At 39.5% G+C, this 16413-nt stretch overlaps 1 protein-coding gene across 2 annotated transcripts in view; it reads left to right on the forward strand.

Moving 5' to 3' along the window:
• lamb3 (laminin subunit beta 3) overlaps positions 1-16413 on the forward strand; it is a 24878-nt gene continuing 8465 nt past the window's right edge. Inside the window, exons 1-12 of one of the 2 annotated variants that reach the window (XM_049570259.1) lie at positions 1-79; positions 174-222; positions 2196-2350; positions 9610-9724; positions 10379-10452; positions 10692-10883; positions 11965-12028; positions 12108-12298; positions 13080-13200; positions 13583-13771; positions 13958-14113; positions 15020-15213. In XM_049570259.1, the coding sequence (XP_049426216.1) occupies positions 198-222; positions 2196-2350; positions 9610-9724; positions 10379-10452; positions 10692-10883; positions 11965-12028; positions 12108-12298; positions 13080-13200; positions 13583-13771; positions 13958-14113; positions 15020-15213 (1476 nt within the window). In that variant the 5' untranslated portion in view covers positions 1-79; positions 174-197. Of the gene's footprint in view, positions 80-173; positions 223-2195; positions 2351-9609; positions 9725-10378; positions 10453-10691; positions 10884-11605; positions 11735-11964; positions 12029-12107; positions 12299-13079; positions 13201-13582; positions 13772-13957; positions 14114-15019; positions 15214-16413 lie in introns of those variants that run through there. The other variant, XM_049570339.1, reaches the window with a different exon arrangement.

A 16413-nucleotide genomic window follows, 5' to 3' on the forward strand; every position in this document is an offset into this window, starting at 1 on the left:
TGTTTATAAAGCAGGAGCTTAGCAGCAACACACAGTTTAATACAGCAGATAACAGAGCTGATACAATACAGACCGCCAGGTGAGTCTCACATCAGGAAATACAGTCGACTAGCTTTGATGATATTTGATTGTTACTGCTTGCTGATATTTTTTTGTTTTCTCCTCTGTTCCAGACTTTTCCATAAGAAGAACTCATCATGAGGTTACTTTTACTTTTTGCTGGTAAGATTTATTTCTTTTTTTTCTCCTGCTTTAATATTGATTTGGTTGTTCTCTTTCTGTTTCAAGTTTGACCTATAACTTTCACCTTGAACTTTCCACACCAGATGTTTAAATTGTTGGGAGTTGTCAGTACACAGGTTTTACATCCAGCGAAACACTGCAGCAGCTGATTATACTGATCTCTCCATTTTCTAGCAGAGAGGAGGAACTAACCTGAACACAGCTGCTGCAGTGATTGGTTGAAATCCTGCATACTCTCTATTCATGATGGCACATGTTTAAAGAGTTGTTAACTCTGGAGGGGTATTACTACAACTACTCTACTTTGCACTGACAAGAACATGACTTTAGGGAAAATACTGAATACTTAGACCTTTTTAAAATCTGACAAAACAAAATATTGTTACCAACTTGTTAGTATTAGTTCTCAAATATGTAAATACATACATACACTCTGACTGTGCCTCACCTTTAAGAAAGCATCCTTTTTGAGCATTTTCGGTGTGTCCTTCATGAGTGCTTTCTTTTAGCTTTTTAATGTTTAATGTTTTTAATGCTTGTTTAATCTTAATTCCATCCTACTGATGAGTTCAAGGCATCCATTGGTACCAAGAGAAGTGCTAAATGTGATAAATAACGCACCGAAGTTAGGCTAAATTTTGGCAAGGAAAAAACTGGTACAACCATTTTCACAGGGGTCCCTTGACATCTCATTTCAAGATATCTGAATGAAAATGGGTTCTGTGGGTACCCGCAAGTCTACCATTTACACATCTGTTCACTTAATGCTCGTGTCATTCAGTTTGGGGCAAAAATCAGGCTACAGTTTATTTGTGTGAGGTACAAATGTGGTGTTTTTGCCCAATCTGTTGGGATATTACTGCATACTGTGGCCCCTAAACAGTCTTGGAATTGCATTAATTGCATCTGACTGGAAAGCTGAGACTTTTGTGGATTAAATGAGCCTAAAGTTATTCATGTGTGATGATGTTAGCTCCCATTGTAGCCATTTCATTTCAGTGATGCAATTTTTTAAAAATTAACCTCATTGTATAAAATAACCAATTGTGACCTCTGGGAAAATCACAGTCTCATGAAACTTTAACCACAAAGTAGAGTTTTCTGAACAGAAGTGCTCGCCATCCAATCACCAAAAAAGAGCAATTTTTACAGATATTTCCAAATATCAAAAGTTTTTAATATCGAATCACAGCATGGAATTTTCTGCGGTGCTCCTCAAGGTCTTAGTGTCTTAATGTGGTATTTAGAGGGATTTTTTGACTATTTATATCAATTCTCAAGTGAAAAAAAATGCTTAAATTTAGCACCAAATATCTTTAACAAACTGTATCAATCCAAAAACTGTTGCTGCAACTTATGAGACATAATTGAGTCATCATATACTTCCATCATAATGTTCTAAGCCCTTGGAAACTCTAAATAGGTTGAATAGGCGCCAAACCAAAACACAATGTTTATTATAGATTTATAACTAGAAAAACTTGGCATACAGTTCTGAGCTGATGTATATCACTTCTATGTGGAATATACTACCAAAAAAAATATGTCTACAATAGGAATGAATAAAACAGTAAATAAAGAAAGTCTTTTATCCAGATTACACAAGATTACAAATAGACAGTATTTCTGGTGTTTATATAAACAATCTTTACAAAAAAGAGATGATTTTCACCAGAAAATAAGTATAATTGTCATAAATACAAATTTTGTGTTACTGTTACAGCATAAAAAACAAACTTCTGCATGCACTGTGGTTCAAGTGCCGTGTACTTGAAAAAGTAGGGTTGAAATTCCCTTCCTTTTTCTTTCCTTGTTTCAGACAGTACTTGTATGTCATGATAAATAGTAGTGATGTGGTATACTGATGTTTTTAATGACTGATATTTGTCATATAGTTACAACTCACTGTAATCTTTTATTTCTTGTTGTTCTTGCTGCCTTCTATCTCACAGCCATAAGTGCAGTATCACAGGCCCAGACCGACTGCTCTCGGGGGGCTTGTTACCCACCCAGCGATGACCTGCTCCTTGGCAGGGCTGACCAACTCCATGCCACCTCAACCTGTGGCCTCACGGGCTCCGAGGTCTACTGCACCCCATACCAACAGGTAAGAGCACAATCCTGTGTTTAAGGACATTTATTACAAGTTTGTGTCGCTCTTTTTCACTATATTAGTATCAACATCTACAAACCTGGTGTGATCAAATCTAGTAAATCATCTTGACCAAAGAAGGCTGGCTGCTAGTTGTCTGTTAAAAATGTGGGAACAGACATACCTGAGAGAAAGCAAAAGCAAAAACAGCAGTTTCAATGCTTAAATATTGATATTGGTTTAATAAAAACCCATGTCAGTCAAACAAGGGCATGAACACAGTCTCAGCCAGCTGTGTTCACCCAGGCAATGCATGGGTCTCTACGTGGGGTTTGCGTTGTCAGGAGGCGAGCGGTGCAGAGGTCACAGTGAACAGACAGACAGGATGGAGGCTTTGGTGGTTTTGGCTGGACTGCCGGCTGTCCATCTGTGAAACAGTCTGATTTAAGTGCCAGAGCCTCGTGTTGCAACTGTACTCTTTGACCAATGTCTGCAAAACCGCTCGCTAGCCCATCTGCTGGCTCAGCACAAACCTCCCATCACTGGATTCAAACACTGATTTTGTAATAAGAGAGAGAGCAGAGGAAATACACAGAGCAAGAGTCAAGGCTGTAATGTTGCAATTTTTATGTTTGTTAAAAAATAGGGAGAAAAGTGCCTCTAATGTGATGTTAAAACTTTTGTTTGCAGTACAGATATGCTTTTTCTTAAATCAGGTATCATGCTGACGCTTGTTTAAAAAAAAAAAACACTAAAACAAGTGAAACTACACTGGAACCCAACCCACTGGGTTTAAATATTTAGGTAATACTGAATATTGTTAAAGGTTAAATTTGGTGTTGTGTATCTGCTGTGTTGTCACTATTCCGTGAAATAGAACATTTTTAAAAGAGATGTACTAAAAGATATTTAATATGTGCAGTAACAGTTTTTTAACAGTGTTTGATAAGATTAATGATGCAACACAGAATAAGTGGGCAGCAGAGATCAAGAGCTGGACTGTAGCCCAGCTGTTACTAAACTACAGTCCAAGGTTCCACAAGTACTCATTGATTATGAAATGTATCATCTGCAATGTGTCTATAAACTCCCACCTTCAGATAAATGTAGTGGAGTTTAAAGTACAATGTTCCCACAGAAATGTAATGGAAGAAAAACAGAAGTCTTCTAAGCTAGAAATCATTAGATAAGTCAGTAGAGTCTATAATAAGTTCTAGCACCTCAAAATGATGACTAAGTACAGTACATGAGTAACAGTTAGTGAAATAACAGACGTAGCCACCGTGACATCAGCCATTAGTTTTTGGGACTCCTGCACGGAAGCCTTGAGTTGGCATTTTTGATGTAGCCATCTGGCAGCTTTGGAGCCAGACTTTGACATGAGGGTGGCGATAATAACTCTAACTCTATCTGCTAGCTTGGATTATACAGTGCATTTTACAGCTATGGTTAACTATGATGATGCCAATGCTAATGCTAATGCAAATCCGGAACCATTTATAGCATTGTAAGGTGTACCTTCAACCAGGCATGGTATTACTTCATGCCAATAGAATGTTATTGCATTTACATCACTGTTATTATGAAGGTTCATTCCTATTAGATGGAAGGTCAACCCTCTGAACAGTTGTCATGAACAGGGAAATCAGCTTCCAAGCTCAAAATTCTTTTTTTGTACCAGGCTGTAAACATGTTTATTTCTGCTATAAAGTTGGGGTTTTTTAACACTGGGGTGTCTGAGGATAGGCTTGCTCTTGGAGCCAGTCTCAAATGCCCATTAAAGGAACTGCTACTGCTACTAAAACTACTGTTTTTGACACTTCAGTGTTGGCTTCATTTTTCAGCCCTGGAAGTTGCAGCTTGAAGTTATCACATGTAGCATTACTATACTGTCACATGGAAATAGATTTCTCTTTAAAAAGTTATTTTCAAACTTTAAGTGATTTTCATTATGGTCTTCACACAGATATTCTAAACCTAAGCAATCCAAATCCAACCTAAAAGACAGGGCAGCACAGAGAGACAGGCAGGATAATGTTTGTGTTGATGTTACACAATCTTCAAACCTTCCAATGTATGTGCACTGTGTTGAAGCTGCCTCAGGGCATGGATAGCTGTGTTAGGCGTGGACTCTCTGTGATTGATAAATACCTTTTCCCCCTTTTTTTTTTTTTAATACCTGAGCCGCACCTTGTCCAGACAGGGAGGGGCAAGAACACTCAGCTGCATCTCAGAGCTGACACATAGAGACAAATACCCACATATGCATGACTACCAGGAAAGAGCAACAGTGATAAAGATGAAAGCTAGTCAGATCTTGTTGGCTATGCATCATCACACTGCTGCAAGTACCAAGTTTTACAGCGAACAATTAAGTGTGATATCAAATGAGTAAGCCTTTCTAGCAAACACACTGTAGAGTTGATTCAAGTCTAGTCTAGTGGCTCAGTGTTGTCTTGGCCTTGAATATTTTGAAGGTGATGTAGATTGTATTTGAGGGTTTTGATAGTAATGTGCAGATGTGTTGACTCAAGTCAGACTCAACTGACAAATTTGACGACTTCAGACTCAAGTTGACAAAATCAAAAAAAGAACTAGCAAATCAACTTGAACTTAACCGCCAGTGACTCATGACTTCCTCCACTTGCCTCCACATATCCTGGAAAACCTGGAATTTTGTATTGCAGATTGGTTTTGATGTTGGAATAGAATTATTTGGTAAATTTTAGAATTTCTTATGTTGATACATCAGTGCAGTCCTGTCCAGGGGACCAGGTTAAATTTCACCTACTGCAGTATATCGAGACATAAAGGTTCTATATATGAGATTGTGAACATTGACATACAGTAGCAGCAAAGAACTCCTTGCTTTGTAAAGATATAGGGAGGTCATATTGTCCTGAAGACACGCTCCCTCGATGTGTGTTATAATCCGAGCTTCTCTGTTCTTTGTTTTGGTGGCCAGGTGGCTGTGTGTGTATGTTACTGCATGTAAGTCCCCCCCTTCATGTCACACTGGCTCACTAATTGCTCCCTACTTACTTGCATCTTACCAACAGTGTGTCTTACTGTGTGCTTTCATGTTATATTTGCTTGCAGATGTCCACAGCTTGTCAATCTTGTTTACAAAAACAGAAAACTATGATGGAGATGGGTTTGCCTTTTTGAGGGCATATATAGAAAAACATTTTTGATTTAACGTGAGTTCTTCTTTGAACATGGGCGTATTTCCAGGTGGCAATTGAGCCCCTTAACCCCACACGCTCCAGTGCAACCGCACTGCCTGCACAGTCTATATTTACGCCCCTGGGCCTAACAGATTTTGGTCATCCCAAACAGTTCCCAACAGTTCAGAATCACTCACATCCAGCCCTTGATATATCAGGCATATTTTGAATTAATCCTAATACAGATACATGTAATATTCTCTTGCTGTTAATATCCGATACTGATAATGTGACTATGTGTCCTTATCTTTAACCAACATCAGTGATTTCATTCCTGCTGTCAGTAGTTAACGTGAAGTAGTGCAGGTAGTTGAAATGTAAACTCCTTTGGTTTCAGTGCAGACACAGATTTAGTTTAGCCAACTCATTTTATCAGTGTCCACTTTGTGCTATAACTAAGAATCAAATACTTGTCCCCAGTTGATGCAACAGTCAGCTGGCAAGTGCAAACAGTGTGTGTTTGAAGTTGCAGATTTGTCTGAGGTGATACATGCAGTGCCAAAAGCCACAAACCTTGGGGAAAAATCCTCCACGTAGAATCACTTTTAACCTACATTTGTAAAGTTAAGAAGAACCTCCCTGTCATGCTAACTGGGGTAACAAAGGTGAAGTAAGTATAAAAATGGCATGGACGCACTCGAGTCTTTAAGAGGGTTAAGTCTGTATCAGCCGAGATAAGATAAGATTTACTGTTTTGCAACAAGATAAAAAAGGTTGAAGATTGAATACATTTAAGTTGAAGTCACTATTTAATGGTGGCCATACAACAAATATATGACAGTTATCATGTTGTCTATTATGTAGCTAGGGTCAGTGTAGGACACACTGAAGCTGCTATTTGTGTATGTGTGTGTGTGTGTGTGTGTGTGCGTGGGTGGGGGGAGTTGTATCTTTGGAGGAGGGTAAACTGAGTTTATCTGCTGGGCTTTAGGACTGACATGTTGGTGAAGAGAGCGCATCAATGACACGACAGATTATTTAATGTGTATATATATTGTCTGTAACTGTCTGCTCTTGTGTGTGTGGTTACTGGTTAGAATTCATTGAACTTTGACTGTCAATCAAAACAGCCCATAGTGTTGCTTATAATAGTAAGAAGTTAGTTAGAGTTTCTTTCTGTGTTTCCTTTTCTCTGTCCGCCATGCGGCAGATGATTTTATTCGTCACTGCCAACAATTTACCCACATTTGGCTGGTGGTGGGTGCTAGTTTCAGACCCTGGAAAGACTGATATCTTTTTATCACCTGTGCATCCAGTTAGTTTAGCCTAGCTTTGCAAGAAGGAGAAACTGCTTTCTTGTTTCATCAAAAGTGGGAAAAAGCAGCCATTTACATGCATGTATCAGAATATAAGCAATAACCCAGTAAAGGCCAAAAAATCCGCACAAAGACCCACAGTACAATTGAAGAATTTATGAATGTGTGATTTTTTTATGAGTTTATTCATATTCTGAAGCACTACTTAGAATTTTTTTCTTTGGTCACAAAATTGTTGTTGTAACTCCTGACAAGTAGGAGAAGCTGCAGCCAACCAGCTGAAATCTAAAAACTTCAGGCTATCAGACCGTGGGTTAATAATTGTCTTATTGGCATCAAGGTTACAAAGCTACAGCAGAACTGACATTTATGTCAAAGCATTGCAATTTGTTACTTTATAGGCTTTATATGGGTGAGGGCCTTTTTATCTATTGACTACGATAGATGCTTTAATTCTGAGGCTTATACTTTACATAAGACAGAGACAAGGCCAAGGTCCAAAGTTGGCAGCAGGCTGACTTTGTGGCAGAAAGGAGTATCGATTCACACAATGTCCGCATATAGACTGGAGGCCATTTCTTTATTTAGTTTTGTTTATTGTGTTGTTTTTGTGCGATTATTTTGCACATCGATATATTTTTTTAGCTTTGGTCTTTGTACTGAATGCTTTCACACAGAATGCAAATATTACGCGACTTCATTTTTTTCAGAACAAGGTGATTTTTTTCTTAGCTTTCGCACTATTTTGCACCAATTTGCAAGGATTATAAAACAACAACATGGAGGCTCTTACATCCAGACCAAGACAGCAAACTTTATTCCTCCTTTCCTTTCCTTCCTTGACAAAGGCAGCACATACTAGATCAACTCCTTTCATTCTTACCTTTCACAATAAAAGCCCTGCACATATAACATTACCGTACACTGCAGAACTGTTCATGAAAGCGAATTCAGATTCACTTAAAGAATTTAACTAAGAGAAGACTCAGTACAACAGATTTACATTGCTTAAGCTGTACATCTTACCTCAGACAGGCTGCTCTGTGTCAACAGGCTCCCTGTAATGTTTGTGGTCAAATCTATTCACATGAAAAACTTTTATTAATCAAGTGTTGCAACTATTGCAAATTTGCATCGCTGCCAGTGTGAATAGTTTTGATGCAAAATATTTGCAGGCACATATTTCGCATTTTCGTGTTGTTTATTTGTCACGTCCCCAGTGTGAAGGCCTTGAGGCTGCTTGTTATGAAAGCAGCATTTCCAGATGGTCTACACAGGGCAATTTAAGGAGTGACCTGGTTGGTGCAAGACTGAAAATAGTTGGAATGTGGGGAGATCTGGCTACATGGCATTTATGCTTTTTGAGGTTGTCACTATGATCAGATTAAATGATTATGCTGCCTCAACTCCTGCTGTCACACAGCCCGAGACATGTCAGACTGCATGTTGAGCCTCAACCAATAATAGCTTTTGGTGTTTCACATCTTGTGTGGCGTGCAATGATGATTGACCAGGAAGGGCCAGAGACAGACCTCTGGGGTCAGGAATGTCAACAACATGGCATCCAAATCATCACAGAACATTTCATAAATGTTTTGGAATGGGAAAAGGCAACAGTCTTTCCACTGGGGTCTCAGATGGTGTCCCACTAGACTCAGAATCAGCTGTCCTCTACTATGAAGACTACACGATATAAAATGACGATAAGTGGTGCTCACAGAGAGAAGTAATGCCACACTGTTCCCTTGCTTACCTATTCAACACATCAAATTAAAGCTGGGTTGAGCGGCTGCCACTGCAGCCTTCTTCACTGTACTGAAGCAGTTACTGCTCTATAGGCAGAAAGGAGAATTTTCCCTCTCAATACACCATGACATTTTAAATAACTAAGTGTAACCACAGATCTGTTTGAGTCTGAGAAATGCCATCTGGGTTATCTCAGCACCAGCATAATCCATCCTAATGTGGGTGAGTGAATTGAGACACGTAGCTGGCGGGAAAAACGTAAGCAAGGCTATTATGTTGTAACGATCAGCAACCCCAAAAGAACTTTTCCTTACAGGGAAAGCTGCCATGGTCTGTGTGCCAGAGCGGCAGTCATGTCCAGACTACTTAGATGAGGGGGTGCTGCTAAATATTGATGAGAGAAAGCAGGGGCCCAGCTGTTAGTGATGAGAGCACAACATGCTGGGTGTCTTCCTAAACTGCACGCAGCTCATTTTGTGTGTTTTTTTTGTTTTGGGGGGGCGGGGGGTTGTACATGTACATGCAGACTTCACAGGTGCTTTGACTGATTCAGGGTGAGTAGACAATCACCCACAGTGTAATTCGTTGGATGAATTATTTAGATGTCTACAGTTGTTGACTGGAATTGTGTCAGCAGAAAGTCCATCTTCAAATCCTGTCAGGTGGATAAATTCTGCATGTGAGACACAGGTGTCACAAAATGTAACATATGCAAAAGATAGTCAGATTTAAACAAGGGCAGCACATTTTTCCCTCTTTACCTGTTACTAGGGCAAAGTTTATGCCAACAGTGTTGACCAGCTGAAAACAGATTTTGCCTTAATATAAACCTGTTAGTCATATTGATTTCTGTCTCACGGGCACCTTTGACCTGGTCAGTGACACGGCTTATCTAACTGACATAGCACTGAGAAAAAAACATTTTCAGGACAATCACTCGCAGTGATGCAATTCCCATCACACATACACCAAATATTACAAAGTAACTCTGCAGGAAAGTCCAATGTTACTGACTGGCATATGTTTTTTTTTTTTTGTTCCTTAGAGGAGGATGAAGTGTTGTCCATGTGACTCCAGGAATCCAGACGGTCCACTGGCCCACACTGTCCAGGAAGTCCTGTCCACTTCTGCACCAAACAGATGGTGGCAGTCCAGGAAAGGTGGGCAAAGAAATAAACAAGCACAGACAGACAGACAGACAGACAGAAAGAAACAAAGAAACAAAATGGTTTATACTGTATTAGCAGGAGTGAATGGTATATTTCCAACAGGTTCTTATCTTACAACTCAAACAAATGGGTTTTAATTAATGGTAATCAACCTCATAATTATGGGTTAACAGGGTCCTGCCACATGGACTATTAGGTTGAGAATGCCATTTATTATCTGCCAGATAATGCTCACACTATTTTTTCACAGATTATGTGTCTCATGCACTACTGTCAGGATATAGTGACATTCTGTGACAGACAGTTATTTCTTTAAATAAATATAAATACAAATATGAGGTTGAGAATCACAAATAACGCCCATTTAATATTTGAGAAAGGGTGACATTTCAAAGTATACTTTGCTTTATAGCCACTGATTTAATTAACTGAGCTCTTTCCATTTTTTCTCTTCCATCATATTCTGAGTAGTCCTCACCAGCAGAGGACTCTGTTACAGTAACCCTAAAGTGTGCTGAACAGTTTGCTCTGGCTGCAGGAGACGAAACAACATCAAATCTGTCTGAAAACGAATTTAAAAGAAAGCATTGTGTTTCTGTGTGAACATCTGACATAAAAATGCTTCTCTGCTTGTTTGTCCTGCAGAGGTGGATCCAGTCACTCTCCAGTTGGACCTCGACAACCTTTTCCAGCTTGACAACCTGGTGCTCAACTTCAAGGTATGATGCAGTCTGCCATCACTGCTGGATCACATGAGCACCACAAATCTGTTCACTTCTGTCTTTTCTATTTAACATTTGATGAGTGTTGCGATACTGCATCCACTTCTAAAATAGATCTTAAGAGTTTTGTTTAGAGTTTATGAATCACATCACAGTATAAACAGTGCATTTTATTACTCATACATTATTTACGAATTTTAAACCTGAAATGTGTACTCATTCTTTCTTCTTTGCAGGGTCCTCGTCCCAATGCCTTTGTTATAGAGAAGACACTAGATAAAGGCAAAACGTGGCAGCCTGCTCTCTACTTGGCTACAGACTGTGACAGAACTTTTCCTGGAGTTCCCACAGCGACACCCCTGACCCTAGACGATACATACTGCTACACACTGCCCCCTACTGGAGGAAACCCATACCAAGACCACACAGTAAGGACAAACACCTTGTTGGCAGGATTCAACTGCTTTACTTGTCTTCAGTCAAAGTAATCATTCAAAATGTGTGGTTTTTCCAGATTACAAAATTATATTTGCAGGACAAACAGTTTCACTTAAAATGTTTAAGTTTTTATCATTACTTACAACAAGAGGACCTCATTTCAGAGCAGCAGCAGAAAACGTTTTTGTTTGTTTGTTTGTTTGTTTTTCTGCTTGTGGGCATAAAATCTAGCCAAATTCAATTTAAGCTGTTATATGTGTCAAAAAAAAAAAAAAAAAAAAAAAAAACTAAAAGAAAAAACTGTGTAGTTTAGGTGAAAATCAATTAAACAACATGTCTTGTTTTTAGTTGTAGTTTGGATGTCAGATTTTTCATTTTAGGGTGTTTTTTTTTTTGAGTCATTTTGACCATCAATATACTGTTTAATTTTCTCTTTTTTTTGTTAATTTTTTGTACAACCTGGGTTTCATTTTCCTTTTGCACCTTAAAAAGAGCAAATGACTTACGTCCTGATAAATAGCATTTATTACCTTTAAAGACACAAACAAAATGTATAGTGTGCCTTTAGATACCACATAATGCACATGACAGGTCAAAGCTATCGAAACCATGAACTGTATTCAACAAAGAAAACGAATGAAGCCACTGTGACATCACCCATAGCTTGGATTTTGGCCGTCACCATCTTGGATTTTTGGGGCCAGTGGTGACCATACTTGGACAAGACAATGGAGATAACCCTTATGCTATCTGCTAGCTTGGTTAGCACTTAGAGGGTCTTCTAGTAAAACCAAACACTGAACAGGACTTCTTCAGAGGCCAAAACCGTTTTTTGTATCAGGTTGTAAAGTCGGCATCTTAACATGGGAATCTATGGGGACTGACTTGCTCTTTGTGCCAACCTCAAGTGGCCATTTGAGGAACTGCAATGTTTGGCAATTCCAAAGACATTTGAAATAAAATGGATTACAGTATAATTTTGCGAAATAACAGCAAAACATTCTGTGATGGAGAAAAAAAGATCCATATGCATATGTATGGTGTAATAATATGTACATTCCTCTTCTCCAGATCCAGTTCAGTCCTTTGCGTCAGTATGCTTACGTCCCAGCTACCAAAAGCCAAAAAATTGAAGGTAAGCCTTTGTCCGTCATGAATTACTACACCCAGTTGAAAGTTGTAGCCTGCTGACTTGACAGCTGCCTCATCCACAGATGTGTCTGCAATAACGGGGCTGAGGGTGAAGATGACGGAGCTTGGCGATGTGCCACGTCTACCAGGCAGAGCTCTCAGTAGGTTTTTTGCCCTGAAGGAGATGAAGGTGATAGGCAGCTGTATGTGCCATGGACACGCCAACCGATGCCTGCCAGAAACATACAACAATCCACTGCCCAACAGTATACAGGTATGTACAGTATGCAGGGGTTCGGGGGCATAATATTTCCAGTTTATTATTTAAACTGGGCTAAACACACCCTGGACCTGCAGCACTTCTCTTCAGATAGGAGACTGATATTGATCTTATCATTGGAGTTTCTGTAAGACAGCGAGCAAAACTGTTTTCCAAAATGTCAGCACTCCAATTGCTACAATGAGAAAGAGAAAAAAATGACCACTACTGTAACTGAATCACAGTTGTGCCAGCAGGGTTCTCTCTTACCACAAAGTTTGCTAAAAACATTGAGCTGAAAACGATAGGCTGCCCAGAGCGTTAATTAATGAAGCAGCTTATTCAGCTGCTGTGGCCACCAGGACAGTGATCCTCATGCATGCTCAAATTAATATCAAAGAAAAGACATTTAGCAGAGAACCCTCACAAGGCTTACATGCATGGTGTAGTGGTTAGCATTGTCGCCATACAGATTTTGAGCCCACGGGCCAGCCGGGCCTTTCTTTGTGGAGTTTCCATGTTTTCCCTGTGCTTGCATGGGAAGACATGCAGATTAGTTTTACTGACCCATAGGTGTGTATTCTGATTTCCAACTTTCTGCACAGTAACATTTTAATCATCAGTGCAGGCTGTAATCGAGATGCATTTCACTTGAATAAGCTTGCTGGGATAGCTTGGTGCTGTGATACCCATGTCTCTGGTACCAGTCGTCTGTTGATCACAGCGTACAGAGTGAATGAGCTGACCTTTGACTGAACATCTTTGTCATGTGCCCTTTTACTGTGTCTCTCTGTAGGTGAGTCCTCAGTGTGACTGCGAGCACAACACAGCAGGTATGAACTGTGAGGTTTGTGCCGATCTCTACAATGATCTGCCCTGGAGACCTGCAGAGGAGGGAAACACTCACACCTGCAAACGTAAGACTTCACCCACACCTGTTAAATGTCTCTATAAACAAGGGTGATCAGCATGATAAGCAAGACCCATATTACAAGGAGTGGAAGAAAATGTTAAGAACTAGATGCCTTTTTGTTTTATTATTGTCTTACATTAATTCCCCATTATAAAAATAAGTAACATAAGGGCTCTACCATAGATGGTCTGTCAACACTACCTTTTCATTTTAAGACACCTGTGCACACATCAAATAAAATGACTGTTTTAGAGCCATTAAAGCAAATTGTTTGGTTTTTTGTGTGTAAATTGTCTTTGGGATACATGAAAGGTACTTTAAATCAAATGTAATGAATTAATTTGACTCATTAACCTTAACTATATACCCTTTCGCCCTCTTCTCAGGCTGTGAGTGTAACAACCACGCCCAGCGCTGTCACTTTGACCAGGTGGTGTATGAGGCCAGTGGGCGGAAGAGTGGAGGTGTCTGTGAGGGTTGTTTACACCATACAACAGGGCCAAAGTGTGACCAGTGTGCCCCAGGCTACCAGCCAAACCCTCGCAGCCGAATGGACCGCCCTGATGCCTGCATACGTGAGTGGTTCTTTAGTAAAATGCTAATTGTTTAAGTTACTAACTCTTAGTTGGATCCTTCCCAAGCCATACACATCGAAAATATGACAGCAGCATGCAAGTTTAAACTTAAACTTCAAAATTGTGCAAAATATTTGGATATAGATATAATCTTTGATGAGTGGTGGGTGTTTGTGTTGCTGCCAGGCTGTACATGCAGTGCTGAGGGGACAGTGAACGGGGGTCGGTGTGACGACAGCACAGGCTTGTGTCAATGCAAAGTGAACGTTGAAGGTCCCCGCTGTGACCGCTGTAAGAGAGGCTACTACGACCTCAGTGCCTCCAACCCTCTGGGCTGCTCAAGTGAGTCATCTAACACTGTCATATCACACTTAGTAATGGCACAGTCTGCTTTTTCACCTCTGTTTTCAATGAGCACTAACTAGAAGCGTGTTCACTGCATGCTCCTGAATGTTACATGTGAAAGTACATTTAATCTCCAAAAGGTCACTGATCCTTTCAGCTATGATGAAAGTGTGTGTGTGTGTGTGTGTGTGTGTGTGTGTGTGTGTGTCTGTGTGTGTGTGTCTGTGTGTGTGTGTGTGTCTGTGTTTTGACACTTTGATGTTTTTAACTCCAGATATCAAGTTATTAACTGTTAGACTTTTCTTTTGCGTCTTTAAAGGGACAGCTCACCTCACCTCCAAATCAACCTGGAGTGCTATTTATCCATCTAAGGTGTTTATGTGTGAGTTGCAGAGTGCTGGAGATGTCTGCCATAGAGATGTCTGGCTTCTCTTCAGTATAATGGAACTAGATGGCACTTAGCTTGTGGTGCTCAAAGCACCCAAAAAAAATAAACTTGAAAATCTCAACAGCAATGTCTCCTTCCAGAAATGGTCTTGAGTATCTTGGCTAACTGTGTCATGATTTCTGAAAAGAGACATTGCTGTTGAGTTTTTCAGTGTTTGTTTTTTTGCATTTTGAGCACTACAACCTGAGTGCCATCTTGTTCCATTATATTGAAGAGAAGGCAGACAACTCTACTGCAAATGTCTCCAACACTCGGCAACTCGGCCCAAAACAATCTAGACTAATAAACAGCACTACATGTAACAGGAATAATATGAATCTTTATTTGTTGTGAACTGTCGCTTTAAACTTCCACTGATACTGTCGCTAATAACATAATTATGCATACTTGTGCGGAATCTGATGTGTGTGTGCCCATAACTCCTTCCTAACTCTGATGTTACCCCCACTGTCCAGAGTGTTCCTGTTCACCAGACGGGTCACTGTCAGATGCTTGTGACCCGCTTACCGGCCAGTGTCCCTGCCGTCCCCACTTCCACGGCCTGACGTGTGACGTGTGTTCAAAAGGCTACTGGCAACCACCCCTGTCAGGACGCTGCCAACCCTGCAACTGTGACCCCACCAGGTCATACAGTGATGCTTGTGATCAGGTATGACTACTACCCAGAAAGAATTTAACATGACAGTATGAAATGTCGTAAGAAAAAAAAAAAAAAGAAAGAAATTACGTAAAAATATGCTTAGATAAAAGTAAAATGTAGGTCAGATAAAATGTACTCTGATAACATCTTACACTGGAGATGGGGGTGAAGAGAGGGTAAAGAAGTAGATGTATGTAATGATAATGTTATATGATAGACCTATTAAATGAAACATTTATTTATGCTACAAAAAGTGCATTAACATGTCAACATATACACATCACATCACAGAGCCCTAATGTCCATATCAAGAATATATTATTTTTCTATAAACTGCACACTCTGCAGCCAGAGCATACAACTGACTATCAGTTAAAAACATATTACCAGAGAAGAGGACAAAACTCAGGCAATTAAACAAACATGACAATAAATAAAAGAACTAAAGTTTAGACATCACAGCAGGAGCAACAGGCAATATTAGACTACATCGATTAAATAACCCGCAACTTCTCAAAAAACAGCAGCTTTATAAGACATAACAAGGCAACAACACAGACGTGCATGAACAATATAAACTCTCTGAGATGCAAGTGAGAAAAGAAACGTTTTCTAAGTCTAATCCAACTTGTTTTCTCTCCTATGTTTATAATTCAAGAACATATGATAAGAATGTTTTTCCAGGATCATCTTTCTATGTTCTTTAAATTTCTTTTTCATCTGTGAAACAGTTGGAAAAAAGGTTTTGCCAGGATAACTGACAAGCGTTTGTTGTTGTAATACTCATTTCAGCCACAAGAGGCTGACATACATCACTTCACTGTGTTCCAAATAGGACTAAAAGCATTTATGTTTTCTTTAAGATGAGTTTTAAAGGTAAACTTCAATATTTTTCAACCTGGACCCTTTTTTCGCATGTTTTTGTCAGGAAGTGACTAATGGAGACAAATTGTGTGTTAGCAAGATAAGTAGCATTACTGTCACATCCTTCTTTTGACTAGAAATGTATTCAAATATATTTGTATTTTAATGATGTAAAATTATCTTGGCAAAACTTTTTTCACCTGTTTGTAAGTGAAGAACACAAGAGAAAAAAACATTTAGATCAAACTTAGAAAATGGATCACCTGATCTTTTTGTTTCTCACTTGTTTCTCTGGACTTCTGTAGCAGAGAATAAGTAGATGGATTTGTAACCAGAGTTTGTGTC

The sequence above is a fragment of the Epinephelus fuscoguttatus genome, linkage group LG1 (assembly GCF_011397635.1).
Source record: "Epinephelus fuscoguttatus linkage group LG1, E.fuscoguttatus.final_Chr_v1".
Taxonomy (NCBI): Eukaryota; Metazoa; Chordata; class Actinopteri; order Perciformes; family Serranidae; genus Epinephelus; species Epinephelus fuscoguttatus.